Source organism: Pseudophryne corroboree, chromosome 2 (genome assembly GCF_028390025.1).
Source record: "Pseudophryne corroboree isolate aPseCor3 chromosome 2, aPseCor3.hap2, whole genome shotgun sequence".
In the NCBI taxonomy this organism is placed as follows: Eukaryota; Metazoa; Chordata; class Amphibia; order Anura; family Myobatrachidae; genus Pseudophryne; species Pseudophryne corroboree.
In genome coordinates this window covers 397,422,046-397,434,683 of record NC_086445.1, presented here as the reverse complement: position 1 = coordinate 397,434,683, position 12,638 = coordinate 397,422,046, and the positions used below count along the sequence as shown (strand labels likewise).

At 48.3% G+C, this 12,638-nt stretch overlaps 1 protein-coding gene across 1 annotated transcript in view; it reads left to right on the top strand.

Moving 5' to 3' along the window:
- Positions 1-12,638, top strand: part of TXNDC9 (thioredoxin domain containing 9) — an 88,261-nt gene that overhangs the window by 40,736 nt on the left and 34,887 nt on the right. The window contains exon 4 of the mRNA XM_063953371.1: positions 5,455-5,709. Coding sequence (XP_063809441.1) covers positions 5,455-5,709 — 255 coding nt within the window. The remainder of the gene's footprint in view (positions 1-5,454; positions 5,710-12,638) is intronic.

Here is a 12,638-nt window from a genome sequence, read left to right as displayed (position 1 = left end):
AGCGCACAGCACTGCAGCTGTGCGCCATTGCTCTCACTGCACACTTCACACTCCGGTCACTGAGGGTGCAGGGCGCTGGGGGAGAGCGCCCTGAGACGCAATAAAACATGATTTACACCTTATATGGCTAAAGGAATGCATCACATATAGCTCCTGGGCTATATGGATGCATTTAACCCCTGCCAGTTTTCCTAAAAAAAGCGGGAGAAAAGGCAGCCGAAAAGGGGGCGGAGCCTATCTCCTCAGCACACAAGCGCCATTTTCCCTCACAGCTCCGCTGGAAGGACGGCTCCCTGACTCTCCCCTGCAGTCCTGCTACAGAATCAGGGTAAAACAAGAGAGGGGGGGCACTAATTGGCAGAAAATACATATACAGCAGCTATAAAAGGGAGAAACACTTATATAAGGTTATCCCTGCATATATATAGCGCTCTGGTGTGTGCTGGCAAACTCTCCCTCTGTCTCCCCAAAGGGCTCGTGGGGTCCTGTCCTCTATCAGAGCATTCCCTGTGTGTGTGCTGTGTGTCGGTACGATTGTGTCGACATGTATGGGGAGGAAAATGATGTGGAGGCGGAGCAATTGCCTGTAATAGTGATGTCACCCCCTAGGGAGTCGACACCTGACTGGATGGTCGTATGGAAGGAATTACGTGACAGTGTCAGCACTTTGCAAAAAACTGTTGACGACATGAGACAGCCGGCAAATCAGTTAGTGCCTGTCCAGGCGTCTCAAACACCGTCAGGGGCTCTAAAGCGCCCGTTACCTCAGATGGTCGACACAGACCCAGACACGGATACTGACTCCAGTGTCGACGGTGACGAGACAAACGTAATGTCCAGTAGGGCCACACGTTACATGATCACGTCAATGAAGGAGGCTTTGAACATTTCTGATACTACAAGTACCACAAAAAGGGGTATTATGTGGGGTGTGAAAAAACTACCCATAGTTTTTCCTGAATCAGATGAATTAAATGAGGTGTGTGACAAAGCGTGGGTTTCCCCCGATAAAAAACTGCTGATTTCTAATAAATTATTGGCATTATACCCTTTCTCGCCAGAGGTTAGGGCGCGTTGGGAAACACCCCCTAGGGTAGATAAGGCGCTCACACGCTTATCAAAACAAGTGGCGTTACCGTCTCCTGATACGGCCGCCCTCAAGGAACCAGCTGATAGAAAGCTGGAAAATATCCTAAAAGGTATATACACACATACTGGTGTTATACTACGACCAGCTATCGCCTCAGCCTGGATGTGCAGCGCTGGAGTGGCTTGGTCGGATTCCCTGACTGAAAATATTGATACCCTGGATAGGGACAGTATATTATTGACTATAGAGCATTTAAAGGATGCATTACTATATATGCGAGATGCACAGAGGGATATTTGCACCCTGGCATCAAGAGTAAGTGCGTTGTCCATTTCTGCCAGAAGAAGTTTATGGACACGACAGTGGTCAGGTGATGCGGATTCCAAACGGCATATGGAAGTTTTGCCGTATAAAGGGGAGGAGTTATTTGGGGTCGGTCTATCAGACCTGGTGGCCACGGCGACGGCTGGGAAATCCACCTTTTTACCCCAGGTCACCTCTCAGCAGAAAAAGACACCGTCTTTTCAAACTCAGTCCTTTCGTCCCCATAAGGGCAAGCGGGCAAAAGGCCACTCATTTCTGCCCCGGGCAGAGGAAGGGGAAAAAGACTGCAGCAGGCAGCCTCTTCCCAGGATCAGAAGCCCTCCCCCGCTTCTGCCAAGTCTTCAGCATGACGCTGGGGCTTTACAAGCGGACTCAGGCACGGTGGGGGCCCGTCTCAAAAATTTCAACGCGCAGTGGGCTCACTCGCAAGTGGACCCCTGGATCCTGCAGGTAGTATCACAGGGGTACAAATTGGAATTCGAGACGTCTCCCCCTCGCCGGTTCCTGAAGTCTGCTTTACCAACGTCTCCCTCCGACAGGGAGGCAGTATTGGAAGCTATTCACAAGCTGTACTCCCAGCAGGTGATAATCAAGGTACCCCTCCTGCAACAGGGAAAGGGGTATTATTCCACGCTGTTTGTGGTACCGAAGCCGGACGGCTCGGTGAGACCGATTTTAAATCTGAAATCATTGAACACTTACATAAAAAGGTTCAAATTCAAGATGGAATCACTCAGAGCAGTGATAGCGAACCTGGAAGAAGGGGACTATATGGTGTCTCTGGACATCAAAGATGCTTATCTCCATGTCCCAATTTACCCTTCTCACCAAGGGTACCTCAGGTTTGTGGTACAGAACTGTCATTATCAGTTTCGGACGCTGCCGTTTGGATTGTCCACGGCACCATGGGTCTTTACCAAGGTAATGGCCGAAATGATGATTCTTCTTCGAAGAAAAGGCGTCTTAATTATCCCTTACTTGGACGATCTCCTGATAAGGGCAAGGTCCAGGGAACAGGTAGAGGTCGGAGTAGCACTATCTCAGGTGGTGCTACGTCAGCACGGGTGGATTCTAAATATTCCAAAATCGCAGCTGATTCCAACAACACGTCTACTGTTCCTAGGGATGATTCTGGACACAGTCCAGAAAAAGGTGTTTCTCCCGGAGGAGAAGGCCAGGGAGTTATCCGAGCTAGTCAGGAACCTCCTGAAACCAGGACAAGTGTCAGTGCATCAATGCACAAGGGTCCTGGGAAAGATGGTGGCTTCTTACGAAGCGATTCCATTCGGAAGATTCCATGCAAGAACTTTTCAGTGGGATCTGCTGGACAAATGGTCCGGATCGCATCTTCAGATGCATCAGCGGATAACCCTATCTCCAAGAACAAGGGTGTCTCTCCTGTGGTGGTTGCAGAGTGCTCATCTTCTAGAGGGCCGCAGATTCGGCATTCAGGACTGGACTCTGGTGACCACGGATGCCAGCCTGAGAGGCTGGGGAGCAGTCACACAGGGAAAAAATTTCCAGGGCTTGTGGTCAAGCATAGAAACGTCTCTTCACATAAATATCCTGGAACTAAGGGCAATTTACAATGCCCTAAGTCAAGCAAGGCCTCTGCTTCAGGGTCAGTCGGTATTGATCCAATCGGACAACATCACGGCAGTCGCCCACCTAAACAGACAGGGCGGCACAAGAAGCAGGAGGGCAATGGCAGAAGCTGCAAGAATTCTTCGCTGGGCGGAAAATCATGTGACAGCACTGTCAGCGGTGTTCATTCCGGGAGTGGACAACTGGGAAGCAGACTTCCTCAGCAGACACGACCTCCACCCGGGGGAGTGGGGACTTCACCCAGAAGTCTTCCACGTGATTGTAAACCGTTGGGAAAAACCAAAGGTAGACATGATGGCGTCTCGTCTCAACAAGAAACTAGACAGATATTGCGCCAGGTCAAGGGACCCTCAGGCAATAGCGGTGGATGCTCTGGTAACACCGTGGGTGTACCAGTCAGTGTATGTGTTCCATCCTCTGCCTCTCATACCCAAAGTACTGAGAATCATAAGAAGGAGAGGAGTAAGAACTATACTCGTGGCTCCGGATTGGCCAAGAAGGACTTGGTACCCGGAACTTCAAGAGATGCTCACGGAGGACCCGTGGCCTCTACCTCTCAGAAAGGACCTGCTCCAGCAGGGACCTTGTCTGTTCCAAGACATACCGTGGCTGCGTTTGACGGCATGGAGGTTGAACGCCGGATCCTGAAGGAAAAAGGCATTCCAGATGAAGTCATCCCTACCCTGGTCATGGCCAGGAAGGATGTAACCGCAAAACATTATCACCGCATTTGGCGAAAATATGTTGCGTGGTGTGAGGCCAAGAAGGCCCCTACAGAGGAATTTCAACTGGGTCGTTTCCTGCATTTCCTGCAAACAGGACTATCTATGGGCCTAAAATTAGGATCCATTAAGGTTCAAATTTCGGCCCTGTCGATCTTCTTCCAAAAAGAACTGGCTTCAGTGCCTGAAGTTCAGACGTTTGTCAAAGGGGTACTGCATATACAGCCTCCTTTTGTGCCTCCAGTGGCACCTTGGGATCTCAATGTAGTGTTGAGTCTCCTAAAATCACATTGGTTTGAACCACTCACCACTGTGGAATTAAAATATCTCACATGGAAGGTGGTCATGCTGTTAGCCCTGGCTTCAGGCAGGCGTGTCTCAGAATTGGCGGCTTTATCATATAAAAGCCCTTACCTAATTTTTCATTCAGATAGGGCAGAACTGAGGACTCGCCCTCAATTTCTCCCTAAGGTGGTTTCAGCGTTTCACATGAACCAGCCTATTGTGGTACCTGCGGCTACTAGGGACTTGGAGGACTCCAAGTTGCTGGACGTAGTCAGGGCCCTGAAAATATGTTTCCAGGACGGCTGGAGTCAGGAAATCTGACTCGCTGTTTATCTTGTATGCACCCAACAAGCTGGGTGCTCCTGCTTCTAAGCAGACGATTGCTCGTTGGATTTGTAGTACAATTCAGCTTGCACATTCTGTGGCAGGCCTGCCACAGCCAAAATCTGTAAAAGCCCATTCCACAAGGAAAGTGGGCTCATCTTGGGCGGCTGCCCGAGGGGTCTCGGCTTTACAACTTTGCCGAGCAGCTACTTGGTCAGGGGCAAACACGTTTGCTAAATTGTACAAATTCGATACCCTGGCTGAGGAGGACCTGGAGTTCTCTCATTCGGTGCTGCAGAGTCATCCGCACTCTCCCGCCCGTTTGGGAGCTTTGGTATAATCCCCATGGTCCTTACGGAGTTCCCAGCATCCACTAGGACGTCAGAGAAAATAAGAATTTACTTACCGATAATTCTATTTCTCGTAGTCCGTAGTGGATGCTGGGCGCCCATCCCAAGTGCGGATTGTCTGCAATACTTGTATATAGTTATTGTTACAAAAATCGGGTTGTTTTTGTTGTGAGCCATCTTTTCAGAGGCTCCTACGTTTATCATACTGTTAACTGGGTTCAGATCACAAGTTGTACGGTGTGATTGGTGTGGCTGGTATGAGTCTTACCCGGGATTCAAGATCCTTCCTTATTATGTACGCTCGTCCGGGCACAGTATCCTAACTGAGGCTTGGAGGAGGGTCATAGGGGGAGGAGCCAGTGCACACCAGCTAGTCCTAAAGCTTTTACTTTTGTGCCCAGTCTCCTGCGGAGCCGCTATTCCCCATGGTCCTTACGGAGTTCCCAGCATCCACTACGGACTACGAGAAATAGAATTATCGGTAAGTAAATTCTTATTTTCATTTATTTACTTTTTTTTTTTTTTTCTTACTATTTTCATTGAAATTACATTTTTCTAAGAGGCTGATTATGTTTTGGCTTTGAAAATACACCCTCTTATTTTTCCTTTCCTGCATATACAGTATATCTGGTCTATGAATGTGCAACATGAGGAATAGTGGTCATATTTTGTATTGCATCTTAAATGTTTATTCAGTGACTTGTGGGTCGGTTTTGAGTTCAAGTTGTTACCATATTTTCTTTTACTTGACCAGATGTACGATCATGGACAAACATTTGGCTTTGCTGGCCAAGAAGCATATTGAAACAAAGTTCCTGAAACTGAGTGTGGAGAAAGCCCCTTTCCTAAGTGAAAGACTCCGCATAAAAGTCATCCCAACTCTGGCATTGGTGAAAGATGGAAAGACAAAAGATTACGTGGTTGGGTTTACTGACTTGGGCAATACAGATGAATTCACCACTGAGACTTTGGAATGGAGACTTGGCTGCGCTGATATCATTAAGTACAGGTAATAACTGAATATTTAATAGTGTGACCTTTTGTCCTTTTACAACTGTAATTTCCCTTTTGTGCTTTCACAAGCAATTTTTTATTCCTTGAATATTTATTTTATGTTATCACAGGTGGAAAATGTCTGGTCACCCAGGTGTTTAGACTTGTGGTGCGGGTTAGCTTTAACATGGGATGCCCTAAGACCTCCCCACACCAATGGTCTCTTCCACAGAGGAGGACGCAGATCTATATCTTTTTCCTTTCACATGCATTACACGTATATTATTTCCCTGGGCACACAGTGCCACCTAGCTGTAGTACCAGGGCCTTACAAACCCTAAATGTGAAAAAGAACAAGCTGCAATAATGAACACATTTTGAGAGGAAAGAATTATTTGAGTTTTCAATAACCTGCATGAGAAGCATACAGATTATAATATGGATTTCTTGTATAAAGTAACTGTGTACCATAACTATTATAAACATCTGACTTATTACCCATCTGGAGTTAATTTATGAAGGGGTTTGGACAGGTAATCAAAATCAGAGTTTATTCATATCCAGTTCTGTGTATGATTAGTTTCTCTAGCATCCATAAGAGATACTGGGGTTCACTTAATACGATGGGGTATAAATGGGGTCCAAAGGAGCCGGTGCACTTTAAATTTCTCCAACTGGGTGTGCTGGCTCCTCCCCTTTATCCCCCCTCCCACAAGCAGTTTAGAAAAAAGTGCCCTCAGGAGAGGATGCACACTCTGGAAGCTCCAGAGGATTTTTTTCTTCAGTTTACTTTAATCTTTATTATTTTCGGTATACTGTTTGGGCAATGGTATACCTGCACCATGGGAGTTGTGGGGGGGGGGGGGCGCGGTTACCGGCCTCTGTAAGGTGTCAGAGCCGCTTCCCCGCTGCAGGACTACTGTCCTGAGAGGTTATAAGTTCCGCGGGGCAATGCGCCTTGGCGGTCACAATCGCAGCACGCCGCACACCCCTAACATATGCCTGAAAGTTAGAAGAGTGGAGAGTACAAACCGGGGGCCCCACTAGGGGTGTCCCTCTGTTCTTGGCGCAGGGGTGGCATACGGGATCATCCGCAGGGGGCTACACTATATAGCCCCCCTGTGTACACTGGCAGCGGTAGTGGAAACTAACAGCCATTGTGATGTTTGCGCAGTATAAGGAGGCTTTGCCAGTATAAAAGCATCTATGTAGCTCCGGGTGCCATTACAGGGGGCGGAGCTTAATCAGAGCGGGAACAGCTGCATCTTGGCGCTTTCCTCTGCTTACTGCTGCAGCAGCAAGGACACACCGTTCCTCCGGGCACTCCAGGATACAAAGGAAACTGGTACAGGGGTGTATAACATGGGGAGAGCCGCTATTGTACATGATCTAGTGTCCTGAAAAGGACTACTGTGATATAAATATATTCAGCCTGCAGATTTCCTGAGTCTGACAGGCGGGGATGTGCTGTCCTCCTCTCACTCTAGCTCTCCATCTCCCACGCAGTAAGGGCAGGCTTGTTTTCTCTATCGTCCTAGTGGATGCTGGGGTTCCTGAAAGGACCATGGGGAATAGCGGCTCCGCAGGAGACAGGGCACAAAAAAGTAAAGCTTTAGGATCAGGTGGTGTGCACTGGCTCCTCCCCCTATGACCCTCCTCCAAGCCAGTTAGATTTTTGTGCCCGGCCGAGAAGGGTGCAATCTAGGTGGCTCTCCTAAAGAGCTGCTTAGGAAAGTTTAGCCAAATTAGGTTTTTTATTTTACAGTGAGTCCTGCTGGCAACAGGATCACTGCAACGAGGGACTTAGGGGAGAAGAAGTGAACTCACCTGCGTGCAGGATGGATTGGCTTCTTGGCTACTGGACATCAGCTCCAGAGGGACGATCACAGGTACAGCCTGGATGGTCACCGGAGCCTTGCCGCCGGCCCCCTTGCAGATGCTGAAGTAAGAAGAGGTCCAGAATCGGCGGCAGAAGACTCCTCAGTCTTCTAAAGGTAGCGCACAGCACTGCAGCTGTGCGCCATTTTCCTCTCAGCACACTTCACACGGCAGTCACTGAGGGTGCAGGGCGCTGGGAGGGGGGCGCCCTGGGAGGCAAATGAATACCTAATTTGGCTAAAAATACCTCACATATAGCCTCCGGAGGCTATATGGAGATATTTAACCCCTGCCAGAATCCGTTAAGAGCGGGAGACGAGGCCGCCGAAAAAGGGGCGGGGCCTATCTCCTCAGCACACAGCGCAATTTTCCCTCACAGAAAGGCTGGAGGGAAGGCTCCCAGGCTCTCCCCTGCACTGCACTACAGAAACAGGGTTAAAACAGAGAGGGGGGGCACTAATTTGGCGATATGCTTATATATATATTAAGATGCTATAAGGGAAAACACTTATATAAGGTTGTCCCTATATAATTATAGCGTTTTGGTGTGTGCTGGCAAACTCTCCCTCTGTCTCTCCAAAGGGCTAGTGGGTCCTGTCCTCTATCAGAGCATTCCCTGTGTGTGTGCTGTGTGTCGGTACGTGTGTGTCGACAGGTAGGAGGACGATGTTGGTGAGGAGGCGGAGCAATTGCCTGTAATGGTGATGTCACTCTCTAGGGAGTCGACACCGGAATGGATGGCTTATTTAGGAAATTACGTGATAATGTCAACACGCTGCAAGGTCGGTTGACGACATGAGACGGCCGACAAACAATTAGTACGGTCCAGACGTCTCAAAAACACCGTCAAGGGTTTTAAAACGCCCGTTTACTTTAGTCGGTCGACACAGACACAGACAGGGACACTGAATCCAGTGTCGACGGTGAATAAACAAACGTATTCCTTATTAGGGCCACACGTTAAAGGCAATGAAGGAGGTGTTACGTATTTCTGATACTACAAGTACCACAAAAGAGGGTATTATGTGGGATGTGAAAAAACTACCATAGTTTTTCCTGAATCAGATAAATTAAATAAAGTGTGTGATGATGCGTGGGTTCCCCCCGATAGAAAATTATGGGCGGTATACCCTTTCCCGCCAGAAGTTAGGGCGCGTTGGGAAACACCCTTTAAGGTGGATAAGGCGCTCACACGCTTATCAAAACAAGTGGCGGTACCGTCTATAGATAGGGCCGTCCTCAAGGACCAGCTGACAAGGCTGGAAAATATAATAAAAAGTATATACACACATACTGGTGTTATACTGCGGCCAGCGATCGCCTCAGCCTGGATGTGCAAAGCTAGGGTGGCTTGGTCGGATTCCCTGACTAAAAATATTGATACCCTTGACAGGGACAGTATTTTATTGACTATAGAGCATTTCTATATATGCGAGATGCACAGAGGGATATTTGCACTCTGGCATCATGAATAAACGCGATGTCCATAACTGCCAGAAGATGTTATGGACACGACAGTGGTCAGGTGATGCAGATTCCAAACGGCACAGTATGGCCGTATACAGGAAGAGGACTTGTTTGGGGTCGGTCCATCGGACCTGGTGGTCACGGCAACTGCTGGAAAATCCACCGTTTTTTACCCTAAGTCACATCTCTGCAGAAAAAGACACCGTCTTTTCAGCCTCAGTCCTCTCGTCCCTATAAGATCATATCTGCCCAGGGATAGAGGAAAGGGAAGAAGACTGCAGCAGGCAGCCCATTCCCAGGAACAGAAGCGTTCCACCGCGTCTGACAAGTTCTCAGCATGGCGCTGAGACCGTACAGGACCCCTGGATCCTACAAGTAGTATCCCGGGGGTACAGATGGGAATGTCGAGACGTTTCCCCTTCGCAGGCTCCTGAAGTCTGCTTTACCAAGTCTCCCTCCGACACGGAGGTAGTATGGAAAAAAATTCACAAGCTGTATTCCCAGCAGGTGATAATTAAATTACCCCTCCTACTACAGAAAAGGGGTATTATTCCACACTATATTGTGGTACTGAAGCCAGAAGGCTAGGTGAGACTTATTCTAAAAAATTTTTTTTGAACACTTACAAAGGTTCAAATTAAGATGAAGTCACTCAGAGCAGTGATAACGAACCAGGAATAAGGGGACTATATAGTGTCCCGGGACATCAGGGATGCTTACCTCTATGTCCCAAATTTGCCCTTCTCACTAAGGGTACCTCAGGTTCGTGGTGCAGAACTGTCACTGTCAGTTTCAGACGCTGCCGTTTGGATTGTCCACGGCACCCTGGGGTCTTTACCAAGGTAATGGCCGAATTGATGATTCTTCTTCGAAGAAAAGGCGTCTTAATTATCCCTTACTTGGACGATCTCCTGATAGGGGCATAGTCCAGGGAACAGTTGGAGGTCGGAGTAGCACTATCTCGGATACTGCTACAATCAGCACGGGTGGATTCTAAATATTCCAAAATCGCAGCTGATCCCGACGACACGTCTGCTGTGCCTAGGGATGATTCTGGACACAGTCCAGAAAAAGGTGTTTCTCCCGGAAGAGAAAGCCAGGGAGTTATCCGAGCAAGTCAGGAACCTCCTAAAAACAGTGCATCATTGCACAAGGGTCCTGGTAAAAATGGTGGCTTCCTACGAAGCAATTCCATTCGGCAGATTTCACGTAAGAACTTTTCAGTGGGATCTGCTGGACAAATGGTCCGGATCGCATCTTCAGATGCATCAGCGGATAACCCAATATCCAAGGACAAGGGTGTCTCTCCTGTGGTGGTTATAGAGTGCTCATCTTCTAGAGGGCAGCAGATTCGGCATTCAGGATTGGATGCTGGTAACCACGGAGCCCAGCCTGAGAGGCTGGGGAGCAGTCACACAAGGAAAAAATTTCCAGGGAGTGTGATCAAGCATGGAGACTTTTCTCCACATAAATATACTGGAGCTAAGGGTAAATTTATAATGCTCTAAGCTTAGCAAGACCTCTGCTTCAAGGTCAGCCGGTATTGATCCAGTGGGAAAAACATCACGGCAGTCGCCCACGTAAACAGACAGGGCGACACAAGAAGCAGGAGGGCAATGGCAGAAACTGCAAGGACTTTTCGCTGGGCGGAAAATCATGTGATAACACTGTCAGCAGTTTTTCATCCCGGGAATGGAAACTGGGAAGCAGACTTCCTCAGCACGACCTCCACCCGGGAGAGTGGAAACTTCATTGAGAAGTTTTTTCCACATGATTGTAAACCGTTGGGAAATACCAAAGGTGGACATGATGGCGTCCCGTCTGAACAAAAAACGGGACAGGTATTGCGCCAGGTCAAGAGACCCTCAGGCAATAGATGTGGACGTTCTGGTAACACCGTGGGTGTACCAGTCGGTGTATGTGTTCCCTCCTCTGCTTCTCATACCTAAGGTGCTGAGAATTATAAGACGTAGAGGAGTAAGAACTATACTCATGGCTCCGGATTGGCCAAGAAGGACTTGGTACCCGGAACTTCAAGAGATGCTTACAGAGGTCTTATGGCCTCTGCCGCTAAGAAGGGACTTGCTTCAGCAAGTACCATGTCTGTTCCAAGACTTACCGCAGCTGCGTTTGTCGGCATGGCGATGGAAAGCCGGATCCTAAGGGAAAAAAGGCATTCCGGAAGAGGTCATTCCTACCCTGGTCAAAGCCAGAAAGGAGGTGACCGCACAACATTATCACCACGTGTGGCGAAAATATGTTGCGTGGTGTGAGGCCAGGAAGGCCCACAAAGAAATTTCAACTCGGTCGTTTCCTGCATTTCCTGAAAACAGGAGTGTCTATGGGCCTCAAATTGGGGTCCATTAAGGTTCAAATTCGGCCCTGTAAATTTTCTTCCAGAAAGAACTGGCTTCAGTTCCTGAAGTCCAGAAGTTTGTCAAGGGAGTATTGCATATACAAACCCCTTTTTTGTGCCTCCAGTGGCACTGTGGGATCTCAACGTAGTTCTGGGATTCCTCAAATCACATTGGTTTAAAACCAGTCAAATATGTGGATTTGAAGCATCTCACATAAAAAGTGACCATGCTCTTGGCCCTGGCCTGGACCAGGCGAGTGTCAAATTGGTGGTTTTTTCTCAAAAAAGCCCATATCTGTTTGTCCATTCGGACAGGGCAGAGCTGCGGACTCGTCCCCAGTTCTCTCCCTAAGGTGGTGTCAGTGTTTCACCTGAACCAGCTTATTGTGGTGCCTTGCACCTACTAGGGACTTGGAGGACTCCAAGTTGCTAGGAGTTGTCAGGGCCCTGAAAATATGTTCCAGGACAGCTGGAGTCAGAAAATCTGACTCGCTGTTTATACTGTATGCACCCAACAAGCTTCTAAGCAGGCGATTGCTCGTTGGATTTGTAACACAATTCAACTTGCACATTCTGAGGCAGGCCTGCCACAGTCTAAATCGGTTAAGGCCCATTCCACAAGGAAGGTGGGCTCATCTTGGGCGGCTGCCATAGAAACTAAGATGGCAGACATGTCATCTCAGCACAATGCTAATAAACAGATAACACAATAACTGCAACAGGCTGCTGCAGACCTGACTGCTAAGGCTGATTAAAGACAGCCTCCCTTCCCTGGTTCAGGGCCACTTAAACTTGGGCTACCTGCTCTACTCTCCGAATCTGATGAGGAAATTCAGGAGGAGGGAGAGGAATTGGAACCTGATATAGAAGATTCCACTTCTGCACAGGGTATTGAGCCCCTCATTATTTCTATCGGGGATGTATTAAAAATCCCTTTGGAAGAGGCTGCTGCACCGCAGTCGTTTTTCCTAGCTCAGAAAAAGCTCTGCATCACCTTCCCTGATTCTCTGGAACTAGATGAGGTTTTTAAACAAGCCTGGAAAAATCGTGATAAAAGATATCAGGTTACAAAAAGGTTTTTACGCTCTTTTTTCTCTGACGTCCTAGTGGATGCTGGGAACTCCGTAAGGACCATGGGGAATAGCGGCTCCGCAGGAGACTGGGCACAACTAAAGAAAGCTTTAGGACTACCTTGTGTGCACTGGCTCCTCCCTCTATGACCCTCCTCCTGACCTCAGTTAGAA